The 13,817-nt window shown below is 39.9% G+C and overlaps 1 protein-coding gene across 1 annotated transcript in view; it reads left to right on the top strand.

Annotated features, from left to right (window-relative positions):
- Window positions 1-7,736: 7,736 nt before the first annotated feature.
- Window positions 7,737-13,817, top strand: part of ACVR2A (activin A receptor type 2A) — a 94,990-nt gene continuing 88,909 nt past the window's right edge. Inside the window, 1 exon segment of the mRNA NM_174227.3 lies at window positions 7,737-8,343. Within this exon segment, the coding sequence (NP_776652.1) occupies window positions 8,289-8,343 (55 nt within the window). The 5' untranslated portion in view covers window positions 7,737-8,288.

Raw genomic sequence — 13,817 nt, 5'->3', positions numbered from 1 at the left:
AACTTCATCTTTGCAGTGAATGCTTTTGAGAAACTATGAAGACTGAATGTTTTGTATACAGAGACAGTTAAAACATACTTATACTTTGGAAAAGTGCCATTGAAAGGAAAACTTAAAAAATGCTTTTAAATATTTAATAAATTATCCTTAATTTATTTGATAAACTTGAATTCAATTTAAAATAGAAAACAATAAATTCTCTCTCTTTACTATGTGCCTCCGTTTGCCTACTTCTAATATATTTGTAATTTCTCTGAGACTCAGGTTTTTTCTTGTCTATGAAATGGTAATAATATTACCAAGGCTACTTACTTACTTCACAAAGTTGTAATGAAAATTAAGTAAGAATGTATATGATATTCTTTAAAAATAATTTATTTTGTTAAGATAATGTTGAGGAATGCTGTCATTGAACAGCTCCAAGTAACATCTTGGTATTCTCAAATTCTTAATGTTTTTCAGTTCAGTTCAGTCGCTCAGTTGTGTCTGACTCTTTGTGATCCCATGGACTGCAATACGCCAGGGTTCCCTGTCCATCACCAACTTCCAGAGCTTGCTCAAACTCATGTCCATAGAGTCGGTGATGCCATGCAAACATCATATCCTCTGTCATCCCCTTCTCCTCCTCCCTTCAATCTTTCCCAGCATCAGCGTCTTTTCCAAAGAGTCAGTTCTTCACATCTGGTAGCAAAAGTATTGGAGTTTCAGCTTCAGATCAGTCTTTCCAATGAATATTCAGGACTGATTTCCTTTAGGATGGACTGGTTAGATCTCCTTGCAGTCCAAGGGACTATCAAGAGTCTTCTCCAACACTGCAGTTCAAAAGCATCAATTGTTCGGTGCTCAGCTTTCCTGGGTTCCCTTACCCTACTGCTCTCTACCCGGGTGCCCTTTCCCAACAAAATTTCTTGCTTTGTCAGCACATGTGTCTCCTTGGACAATTCATTTCCAAGTGTTAGACAAGAGCCCAGTTTCGGGCCCTGGAAGGGGTTCCCCTTCCTGCAGCAAATGGCGACTCTCGGTGGGACTCTTCTTTGCTGAGACTGACATGCTGACCACTCAGGGTACTCAGGGGCCAGCTTGCCTGCCAATGGACCACACCCAGCGGCCGCAACTGGGACCCTTTTGTCCCTGGTCTCCTCCTGACACAGAAAACTGGCCAGAGTGCCCTGACCAGATAAGGAATAAGAGACTTTATTGACCTTTCTCCCCTTCCCTCTCTCTTTCCTCTCCTTAACCCTTCCTATCCTTCCCCATTTTTCTAGTCCCCTGGTCCTGGATGCAGGAATCTGGTTGACGGGCCTCATCCTGAGCTGAGGATTGGAGACTGATCACCTCCTCTTGGCAGAGAACTCGAATTTTGGTTCTGGTCTGGTCTGATTTGTGGTAGGGCCGAGTTCCAGTCCTTCCTTCTCTGGAGGCCCAGGGTAAAGTCCCATAACACCTGGGTATCTGCAGGTGGCAGGAGATGTCTGTAAGACCACCCCTTTTGCCCCCTCTCCCGCCTTCTCCCCTTCTTTCAACCTGGCTTCCTTTCCTTCCTTTGAAATCTTTAAAACTGTTAGTACTTTGACTTTTTCATCCCCTTTCCTGGCTTTTAATCCTCTACTTGCTAAATTTCTTTTTTCTGTCCACTCATTATTTAGAGGTTCTCATTCATTTCCGTGGCCTTAAATACCATTTGAGTGCTGACAATTCCCAAATGTATATCCTTGAGATTGCATGTCCCTCCAAACTTCAGTTACCCACATCCAATTTCTTATATTATATTCTCTTATATTCTATATATTCTCTTATATTCTATCTTATATTCTCCATTTGTATGTCTCACATCATTTCAATTTTAACACTTTTAAAATGGAAATCTTCCACTATTAATGTCTCTATTCCCTTCCTTATAATGTATCTCTCCCCTTAAATGTTGCCCAAGGCAACAAATGAAACTATTGCTGCTCATTTGCTAGAGATAAAAAGTAGGAGTCATCCAGTTCATCAGCAAATCTGTTGATTCCAAAATACATCTTGAATCTGTCTACCCCTTTCCATAATAGTTCATGGTACCATAATCTACTTAATGCAGCATCATTCTAACTAGCTGCTTTCTTTGATAATCTCTTGCAACCTGTTCTCCATTTAAGAGCAAGAGTAATCTTTTAAACATAAAGCAGACCATATAACTACCTTAATTAAAATCCTCCAATGGGAGAGACATGGAGCACAGACTTATGGACACTGGAGGTGAGAAGGAGAGAGTGAGATGTATGGAGACCTAACATGGAAATTTACCATACCATATGTAAAACAGATACCAATGGAAATTTGCTATATGACTCTGGGAACTCAAGCTCTATAACAACCTAGAGGGGTAGAATGGGAGGGAGATAGGAGGCAGATTCAAGAGGGCGGGGACATATGTATACCTGTGGCTGATTCATTTTGATATTTGGCAAAAACCAGCAAAATTCTGTAGAGCAATTATCCTTCAATTAAAAAATAATTTTAAAAAATCCTCCAATGGCTTGATGCTTCGCTTTGAATAAACTCCAAGAACGTTATTTTGACATATAAGATCTTGTAGTCTGGGGCCTGTTTCCCTCTCTCTCCTTTTCACTGCTACAAGAGCCTTTTCAATTTCTTGAACATATTGTAGGTTTTGTACATACTGTTCCTTCTTAACTAGCTCCTCTCATAGCTATCTCCTTTTCATCTTGTAGGTTTCAGTTTAAATGCCACTTCCTTAGTAAGTCCTTCCTGAATCATCCTCTTATATAAGAACTCTCTTCATATCTAATATTACCATTCTTGTCCTATATCTCAACATCCTGTCAATTTTTATAAATAATCCTTCACATTTGACAATTATTTGCTTACTTGCTATTTTCCTGTCTTCTTTATGTTACTGTAAGCTCAATGAGGGCAGGGATTATATCCATTTCATTTATCATTATACAATCAACATTTCACACAAGTCTTATATGTAATACTTACATCAGATAAATGAATAAAGATGGACAATATAGTGAAAATGATTGGTTCTTATGTAGTTGTGCATTATAGAATATTGTAGGACTATTTTAGAACTAAGCATCAAAGCCTTATTTAAATTTTAAGTATTTGTCAAAATGGAGGCAGGGCACTGCATTTGAGAAAGTCTTGGGTTTACAGCCTATTCTCTATTTCAGTGCCTTTCAAATTGTATTTGCCAAATTTACAATCTATGAGATTTTTTAATAAAATATAGTAATGTTGAATTACTAAAAACATGAAATAAAAATAAAAATATGAGCCCTTTATTATTACCTTCAGTGAAGTAAAATTATTCTGTTAAGTTTCTACAAAATGTAAATGGTTGTTGTCAATGTCTATGGCTAGTCTCATTGAGGATCAGTGACAGTTTGAGATTAACACTTGTTTGAGAACTTTACTTTGAGTAGTTTTGTTTTACTTAAACTTGAATGACTTAAGTCCTTGGCATTTTACATAGTGTATCTCAAAGCCTCAACTATTCTTTGTAATATGAATAGTAGTTGAGAACTACTAGAAATAAAATAGTTAAAAAAGTAAGCAATAAAAGAGTTGTAGCATTTATAAAATAGTCATAAAATTTAGAAATAAAATAGAAAACTTTAGAAATAGGAGATAAAACTAAGTCCTCTGTCACAAATATAAATTGGAGGGTGGGGAAAAAAAATCATCCCTACATTTTAAACCTATTTCCCACATATTTACTGGATTTCGAACAAGGTGCCAGTGGGAGAAAAAGTCAAATGTTACCCTTGGGATTATCTTCCCTCATAGCTCAGTTGGTAAAGAATCTGCCTGAAAAGCAGGAGACCTGGGTTCGTTTCCTGGGTCGGGAAGATCCCCTGGAGAAGGAAATCGCAATCCACTCAAGTATTCTTGCCTGGAGAATCCTATGGACAGAGGAGCCTGGCAGGCTACAGTCCATGGGGTCACAAAAGTCAGACACGACTTAACGCCTCAACCGACACCCTAGGATGTTACCAAGAAACCAATTGGTTGTTGAGATTTTATTACCAGCTGCATTGGTATAGCTTTTTAATCAAAGTGCTGGATACTTTATTTCCATCATAGCTAGTTTCTCTTAACTCCTCTAACTCACTTTCCTGACCTAAAATAGTCTGTCTAAATGTTTTGTCCCCTTAGCCATTTCCACATCCTTTATTCTTCTCAGTACGTCTTTTTTTTGCCTGATTGGCGCAATGCAATGCTATGGATATGTAGAAAAGGAAAGTTACAGGGCAAAAGCTAGAATATTCACGGAAGGTAAGATGATTATTATCTGCCTTCCTTTGACTTACCAAGTTACTAAATTTGTTTGCCTTGTACTATGCCTTACAGCTTAGGTATATAACAAATTCATTACTTGTGCCACTTCAGGAATGTCCATGTTATTTGAACATAGGAGTAGATTTTTACAGTAGGTGAAAGCAGCAGAAGTACTTTAAAACCCTTCATATAAGGGGAATTCAGTATCCTTCATTCTCCAAAGGGATTGTCATCTTCCTGAAAATGAAGAGAGATCTGGCATGTCTTATTTGTGGCTGTTGGTATATCCAAAGGCAGGTGAACACCTTAAGGTGAATTTCCTCACAATGTGTGGCATACTACCCAGTCCCAAAGGCGAGGTCAATTTCAGCCCAGTTCAATTGCAGCCTTACCTTGCAGTTGGAGATTTAATCTATGTTTTTGAACCTTGTGAGCTTCAAGCATATGAAGCAATCAACTTTGTTCAGGAAGCAGTCTATGATTCTTTTACCTGTTTCCTCATCCAGTCAACACACACTTGAATCTCTAGGGTAAATTGGCTTCTTGAGTGTCTTCCAGTTGGGAAGAACTGTAAGTTCAATTGAACTTCTGTCAGGACTGTGGACTTGAAATTCTTAGCACTGCAGTGACTGCAAGCCTCAGTATCAGGTTTGAGTGATGTTAGCTAAAGCTATTGAACACATAATTGTCTAAAGCTCAGGCAAACCAGAATTCCTTTCATGTTTCCTTTTCCTTTCCTTCCTTCCTAAATCCAGTTTGTTCAGCTTGCATTGTTAGGAAAGTGTTGGATTTGTAGATAAGAAAAGGTGATTATAGAAAACAGGAAGGAAAGAGGGACAGTAGCGTTAGCTGCAGCTACCTCTATCTTTTTAAGCTTTGGAATTCAAGTGGGAATTAGTCATATATTCTCAAGTCTTATTCTGTTAAAAAAATTTTTTTTTAATTTTTTGCACTTACAAATTGAATATTTCTAAAAGTGAAAAAAACTAGCCAAAAATGAATTTCTGGTTCATGTGAACTGGGAAATAGTCAATATTAAGTTGATACCTGGTATTAGTTTATTGATCTAATTAATATAGCCATATCTTTAGAAACAACATAAAATAGAATACTTTCATTATTCCTAGGTTTTAAAAAATTTTACTGAAATATAGGTGATTTACAATGTTGTGTTTCAGGTGTATAGCAAAGTGATTCATACTCACACATAGGTTATTACAAGATACTGAGTATAGTTCCCTGTACTACACGGTAGATTCTTGTTGGTTATCTATCGTATTTTAGATATTCTTTTTTTAAATGCAGAGGGTGGGAATGAACACACATTCAGGAACAAAACAGGTAATTACTGTTACTGGATGTTAACAATTTCTACCAAGGAGCTATGCTAACTCTTTATTAAAGAATAGTCTAGTGAAGACTTTGACTTGTTGCTCATTTTTCATATTACGGAAAAATATTTTTCATCTTCTCTTGCATTCTTATACGGGAAATTTGGGTGGTAAGATAAGGAATATTTTTTCAAGTTTTAGCCCTATTGCTAGTCATTCCTGTTATTCCACTTGTTCTGGTTTCCCAATTTAAGAAATACTGAGGTGATGCAGAGATAAGACAACAGTGGGGCCTGACTCAGGGCATAACTAACATCAAAATCCTGAAAGAACTAAATAAAATACACTCTTCCATTCTAGAAATGTTGGTGGCAAGTCTTAATCAGAGAATGGAAGGTTTCTATTTATTCCTCTGACCAGTTCATGAAGTCCAAAGAACTACATAACATGAGACCATTTAGACACTTTGAAGACCAACTACTTTTCTTAACTGTTGCACAATATCATTCAAATTCTGAGCATCACGACTTGAGAACTGGAAATCTTGGAGAGGGTTTAAAGAGCCACAGTGATTACTAATAACCTTGACAAGTTGTAGAAATGGGCAGATAATTACAGGATGAACTTAATAGAAACACAGTAATTTAGAGGAAGAGAAAAATAAAACACTATAAATACAAGGGAGAAGGCTTGGCTTTGTGGGTAAATGTGGGAATTAGTAAATCACAAGTACAACATGAATTAGCCATATAAAAGAGATGTTTTCTTTATTTATTAGTAAAACCCCAAAACTTGTAGATTACATGTGGGAATATTGTATTTAAGAAAAAAGGCAGTTATTCCCTAGTCAATTATACAATTATTCACATTAAGCACCTATCACATCAGGCTTGACACTGAATGCTGGCATAAAACGGGGAAGCAGACATAAGACTTGCACCTACAGGGAGCTCGCTGAAGTGTGGTAAATAACAAAGCTGGTACCTTTAATACTCTCTTCGGTTTGTATTCTGTAGCCAGCTCCGACTATAGCAAATACTGTGAACTCCCTGAGGTAGATATCCTACTTTTACATTTTGGATCCCATTCCATGCCTAGCATAGCATCTAAGAAATCAACTTGGATTCAGGGGTAAAAATAAGCCCTAAACGAACTAAAATTCGAAAAAGTAAATACTAGTCTGATCAAATATGTCGATCAAAATCTGCAGGTTTTCTCTTCAGCGAGTAATAAATATTTGAGAACCTATTATACGCAGAACAGTTCTCAACAATGCTTTGTGTACAAAAGGGAAGGAGGGAATGGATTCACATTGCACATCACGATAATTACCGTGGAAATCCTGGCCGGGTGGATAGCCCATCCTCCTCGAGTTCCACCAGCCTCCCAACCCCTTTTCTTTCCCTTTTAACCGAAATACAAAATGCATAAAGCAAAAGCCACAGGGGCAGGACGCACTGCTACCACTGGGGGTACAAACACCAGCTCCCGCAGGTCGGCAAGTGCGGAGGACCAAGTCCCACCCCGGCTTGCCGGCGCCCGGGATCTAAGAGCGGACGAGGCGTCCCCCCAGAGGAAACACAAGGCGCCGCAGACGCCCGCCCCGCCCCGGGTCCTGTTCCTCTCGGGCTCCCCTGACCATTCGGGAGTGCGCTCCGCTGAAAGGTCAGTGGAGCACGATTAGGAAACCATGCACTCGAGACCCCAACAACATTCACTTGCCACCCACTCGAGCCCCACCGCCCAGCAGGCCAAGCAGGCCGGACGACGAGGCCTCGCTGTAAAGAGCCTCCGTCCGCCCCGCCTCCTCGCCCTCCTGCCGGCCCCGCCCTCGCTCTCTTACCCCTCCCCCGCTCCCGCCTCGCTTCCCCGACAATCTCCTCGCGCTCACGGCCCGGCACGCGCTCTGCGCCCGGCCGCCGCCGCCGCCGCCACTGCCGCCGCCGCCGCCGCCGCCGCCGCTGCCGAGCGTTCCTTCGCCGTGCCTGGCTTCCAGCTTCGGGCCGGAACCGGAAGTTTAGGGGGCGGGGCCGGCGGAGGCCAGGGGACCGAAAACGCGGCCGAGCCTGGAGCCCGGAGCCGGAGCCAGAGCCTGGACCAGAACTTGGCCGCCGCCTGCACCACCGCAGCCGCCCGCCGCTGCTTCTCCGCGCCACCGCCGCCGTCTCGGCCGCCACCGCCGCGAGCTCGGCCGCCAGTGGTCCGCGGACTTTGGGTGTCCGGGTTGAAGGTCGGTCCGGACGTCGGACCCAGCTCGGTTCCCGGACTGTCCGGGCGGCAGCGGACGCCGCCGCCTCCTCGTCGCCTCAGCCTGGCGTTTTGTTCGGAGAGACCCGAGAGGCGAGCGGAGCTGACAGTGATTTTGACAGTGATTTAAACCCGCTTTTGTTGTTGTTGGCTTTTCGTTGTTTGGTTTTGTGTGTTGTGCTTGTGTGTGGCGATTTTTCCCCCCCGTGGTGCATTTTTTTTTTTATTGTTGTGCTCGCTCTTTTTATTTTTTATTTTTTCTATTTTTTTTTTTTGACCCCGTGAACGTTTTTTTGGTCGGGGCTTCCGAATATGTTTTATGACGGTTGATTTTACACCAGGAGGTTTGTCTCCGAGGAAGACCCAGGGAACTGGATATTTAGCGAGAACTTCCTACGGCTTCCCCTGCGTCTCGGGAAAATGGGAGCTGCTGCAAAGTTGGCGTTTGCCGTCTTTCTTATCTCTTGTTCTTCAGGTAGGTGCATGGAGCGCGGCGCGGCGGGGCTGCTGCCGCTGCCGGAGGCCGCGGTTGTTGTCGGGTCGGCGAGCTCCAGCGGAGCCTGGGGAGGTTTCCCCACCCCGAGCCCCTCGGCTGCCGCCCTCCGCACCCCCCCTCTCCCGGGCTGATTATGATCTGGAAACCTCCATGAATTTTTCTCTTTTCGAGTTTGGTTGGCGACTGATAAGAGTGACTGCTCTGTTGTTGTGGAAGTGAGAAAGTCATGGTTTGTGGCCGTAACGCTGAATGACAGCGCTGGTTGGCTTGCAATTAAGCCGCAAATACCACAAGTGACAATTTATGCAAAGGTTTGAGACCCGAAAGGCATATTCCAAAACGTCCTTTTAGTGCGGCGTATTCCAAAAATAAGGGTGTTTTGTTGTTGTTTGTTTGTGTGTGTGATTTTTAACGTCTTTTAATCAGTGTTTCAGTGACTATCACAGCAGATCAAGTCAGTTGCTACTTAATTTTGACCGTGAGAAACAATGCATTATATCAGCAATTTCATCTGGGTGTCCCCTCACGTTTTCTGCAACTTCAGTGTCCAGCAGTGTTAAAAATAGTTGTAGTTGTTGTTGTTGGAGTATTAACAGTAACCCAGTGCAGAAGAGGTCTGCCACTGTGAGTTGCTAATGTGCTGGCTTTCAACCACCATTTATGTGCTCTTTTCTGGCATAGATTTTGCTTACCTACGGAATACTTATTTTAAACGCGTTGTGTTGGAGCATTGTTTGCGATTTAGAACAACCCATTTGAAATTGTACATACTGTCAGATGCACTGTAGTCATTTGACCCAGGGTTGGAAGAAGAATTTGGCCCATTTATATTTGAGATTTTGATTTTGTGAGAACGTTCTGTGGTTGCAACCAGTGGTTGGAAAACTATCGAGGCTTTTGTATTTGAAATTCTGTAAATGAATACAGCATCTAGCTCAAAGGTGTGCAGATGTACGTAAGAGGAGAGTTAGTTTGTAGATGAAACAGTTTTAAAGTGGCAGTGGATGTATTTATCATAAAATTCAATATTCAGTTATTACGTTGTGAGATAGAATTATAGGGGGACAACGAATTGACAGGTTTCATGGCCATGTCTTTTATCTCGTTTGCCACAGGGAAATTAGAGGGTGGGAGTCTTTTCTTTGTGTACCTCTGTGGTATGTGTGTTTGTGTGTGTGTGTGTCGGTGTCCATCAGTCCTCCCTGCCCCCCTTTTTAATAGAATCTTTTGTAATGTATAGAATTTGCTGAATGGTACATTTCCTTGTGGTTAATAAATGGATAAAGTCTAGTCTTATGTCTGTAGTGGTATTGATCAGTTCCGGGTGGGCTGAATGTGTTTGTGAAATGGCGATCATTGCCAGAGATTAACCAAAAGAATCATGTCTGTTTAAATGGAAGAAGGAACATGCTTAAGGCAGGCTGACGGTTCTTTTTGTGCAGGGTTTGGGGAGGAAGATAAACAATGGTGTCTCTGAAATGAATGAATACTGGATAACATTAAACCTCTTGCTTTTTGTGACCTAACCTAACCATGTAGTTTTTATTTTTCCTGTAGTACTCTTCCTCCTCTGCCCCTATATGTTCTGGTTGGTGAACTCCTCTTATTCATATCCCTTTTTCTGATCTCCTGCCCTTGAGGAGGAGGGGCATCATGGCCACTGACCAAGGAATTGTGGACATTATTCCCTCCCAAACCCACGGGAGTCACACTAATTGTTGAGGGAGGCTATTCTTGAGCAGTCTCAAGGTATTACTTCTGGAAAAGCAGGCTGTCGCTATAGATCTTACAGCTTCCTTTGCTTGGCTTGGGAGTAAAAAGAATTGAGCATTAGTTTCTTGTAGGATTATTTTCACTGAGTCAGGAGGTTAATAGGGCTAAAATTTTCCAATAAAGTAATTTTGTTACTGGAGAGTACATAGATATTGCACTTATATTAAATTCATTAAGTATTGTTGAATAGGTTTTTAAAAAAAGTCGTAGTTTAAAATATAATTCTGTTGAAGATAATTGAAATAAATCTTAAAGACTTTAATCCATATTTATACATGAAGATTTTTAATACTTAAAATGTCTAATTTTTTAAAAGGTCTTTTGTTACGCATCAGATACACTCTCAAAGAGGATTATTATTTTTTTTTCTAATTGATTTTTCTGTGTAATATTTAATCTGGCCTGCTGGAAGCATGAGGATGGCTATTTTTATGAGAAAACATTTCCAAAGTTGACTTTTTGTTTGTTTCTTTATGGATATTTGATTTTTTAAAAATCAAATGAAGAATAGTAGTAAAGAGCAGTTTTACTTCAGGTGTTTAGGATGGATGTTTACTGTTCTCTTTAATATTTTGTGGACTTGGATTTTTCATTTTCCGTCCCATGGTGTGGATACTAGAGACTGATATGTAGAGTGTTCCTCTAGGATATGGCCAAGTGTATAATTCACTCCTTTCATTCTGGGGGAAATATTTTTAAGTTTTGCCCTCATCCTGAAATGCCTTCAGATTCCTTTTGATTTTGAATGTTTTCATTGTCCTTATCCTTACTCAGCTTCTGTTTCAAAACACAAATATACTTCTTAGTTATTTTGTTTTTAAAGCATTGTGGTTAATTTGTATCATTCTCCAAATTTGTTGAAATCTGAGGAAGAGTTTAATACTTGCTCCAGTGTTTAGGTTTATCCTCTCTAGAGTGATGCAGCTATTGTGGTATTTGAGTTGCATTGAATAAGCTGAGAATTCCTTTGGATTCTGTGGGAACTGAAACAGTCTGGTCTATATATTTAATGAAATAAGAAATGGAGATAAAGTAGTTTTGTGCATTTTCTTCTGATCGGCATGGCAATACCGTGTGGGTGTGTGTGGATATGTGCATCTATGTGTGATTAGAGGGGTCATTGGAGTACAGTGAATCTTCTGGAACTCTTCTGAACTTTGACTAACAAGTGATAGATATTAAATGCTTTTGTTTTCTATAAGACAGAATCTCTTAAATATAGTCTGTGATCAGATTCAAATATATTATCTTGGAACATTAATACCAGAAGAAAAACAAAACAGCACCCTCCCTTCAATTCATTTTTTTCTGCTTATAAGCCAGTAGTTCTTAAGCTTGGGTGACTTTTGCTCCCCAGCCCGGCAGCTCTTCCCCAGGGGCCCTTTGGAGACGTATTTGGCTGTCACAGCTGTGGGGGAGGAGGAGAGGGTGTGCTACTGGCATCTAGTGGGTGGAGGACGGGATGCTGCTGATCATCCTGTGATGCACAGGACAGCCTTCCACAACAAAGAATTATCTGGCTGTGAATGTCAATAGTGTTCAGGGTAAGAAGCCCTATTCTAAATTCTTAATTTTAAAAAGCATTAGTATATTAGTAAAAGGTCTCTGCTCTCCCTCCCACAGTTAGTCATCTAAATTTTACAAGTACATGGCATTTTTGATCTCCAGGTGAGCTTGTATTGAGAGTTTTCATCTTTTCATTATCTTTAAAAATTAGAGTCACTAGGAGAATAGACTAGGTATATACGTTATTTTATCCTATTGCACTTTAATAAAAATACTTTTGCTGACTGTTAACAAATAAACTTTTTCCAATCATCTGTTATGATGGAGTACTTTTGAAGACTGTATATTCATGGATATGAAGAGTGATTGGTCAAGGTATCAAGTTTAATTATTTTTGCTTTTGATCCAGTAGTTTCTTTGCTCTTAATAATCATCTTTAAGACTATTTCCTCCTATCCTTATTGAAATCACGGAATGATGTGGTGACAGCAGGGGTGTGAGAGATAGAGAGAGAAGGAGGAGGAGGAAGGGAGGGTGACAGAGGGAGAAGAAAAGAGATGGATTAACATGATGCCTGAAAGTTTTGTAAGTGTCATATGGAAGAAATATTTTCACTATTACATCTTCCCTGAATGGAAAAACTGAATTTACACCTTGAGTTTTTTTTTTTTTTTTTTGAAAGAATATTTCCTTTATCTAGCAAATTTTTAATTTTAAAAAACTTTTAAAGTGATTTCTTAATTACATAATTTTCTTAAGAATCTGTTATCTGGATTTTGGTTACCATTAGACTCGTTTAGGCTATACTACTAAGTAATATTCTATGATCTATTGCAGACCCTTGTCCTTTTTGAGGTTAACATTTGACCATAATTAATAAGTGCTTATTTTGTTTTGAACTCTGGTTTTAAGGAAGTTAGCCAGCCAGGATAAGAATTACAGTGAAGTACTTAAGGTAAATAGCGCTATACACCATAGAGAGGAAAAATTCTGAAGTTGCTCTCACAAAACATGCAAATAAATCTCATACTTTTCTTTGTAACACACCTCCCTAGACATATCTCTGGTACTAGCTGACATTTTCATCTTTTGTGTCCATTGGACTCATTGTTTCATGAGAAGTAAAGCATAACTAAACCAAATGAGATTTTAGTAATCTTTAAATTGTCTCTTTAGATGCTAAAATTCTTTCATCGCTTTTTTACTTTTGTCATTACTCTCATTTCTCATCTTTGGCATGTTGTAAACCTGTGACTCAAATTTGTTTTTTCATGCTCCCTAATGTTGCCATTGTCATGGTGCCACTCAGTCAGGTAAGGTTGGCAGCGTTTGATATTGAGGTTACTAGTGTTCCTCAGTTTTATTCCATATTTTGTAACTTATCATTTCTTCCTTCCCTTTCATGTGAGTCCCTTTCTCCTTTCCACTCTTGCTTATCTTCTCTGTTGCTCCTCTACTGTAGGCTGCTTACTTGTGGAACCTACTCAGTTACTTAGTATCAAGGGTGGCTCAAGAGGGCTCTGCTTGGTTTAAATGAAAACAGATCAGATTTAGAATGCTCGAGAATTGACCAGATAGTCTTTTCTACTGTTCTTTTCATTTGTTGGTTTCTGGAATACCGCACACACTTGAGCTGGTGTTACTCTCTTGAAATCAAATGGCTTGAACTTTACGTTGCTCTTACTCACATACCTTTTTAATATTCTGTTTTTCTTGCTGTTTTCAAAAAGTCTGTCTTATTACTGTTCATTCATCATCTTTGTTTAAACCAAAATTTGACCGGACCAGAGAGTATATTTTTTGCCATAGCTGGGACCACATTACACTTCCTCTGTGGTAGATTTAATTCTGTTAGGTTATAATAGTCATGTCTAGACAAAACATTGATTTCAAATCGACTATTGAACATGAAAGTTCCAGGAATAATGTATAGAGGAAGGAGAAAAAGTCAAGAAGGTAAGGAAACTGCAGATAGCAATAGACTTTCTGTCGCTCTCCAATTGGATTGTGTTAGTCACTTTCACAAATGCAACACTTCTAGTGACCATGGTTTGTTTAATAAAGGGACCTGAAAGGAATGTGTTGTTGTTTCTGAGGTTGGATTTCTTAAACTATTAGCATGGTGACTTAAGGGGGAAAAATGGGAGGTTCTTCTGGATACTGGACAAGAAAGT

This window comes from Bos taurus, chromosome 2 (assembly GCF_002263795.3).
Source record: "Bos taurus isolate L1 Dominette 01449 registration number 42190680 breed Hereford chromosome 2, ARS-UCD2.0, whole genome shotgun sequence".
NCBI lineage: Eukaryota > Metazoa > Chordata > Mammalia > Artiodactyla > Bovidae > Bos > Bos taurus.
The sequence above is the reverse complement of the archived record's forward strand: the minus strand, read 5'-3'. Positions and strand labels throughout refer to the sequence as shown.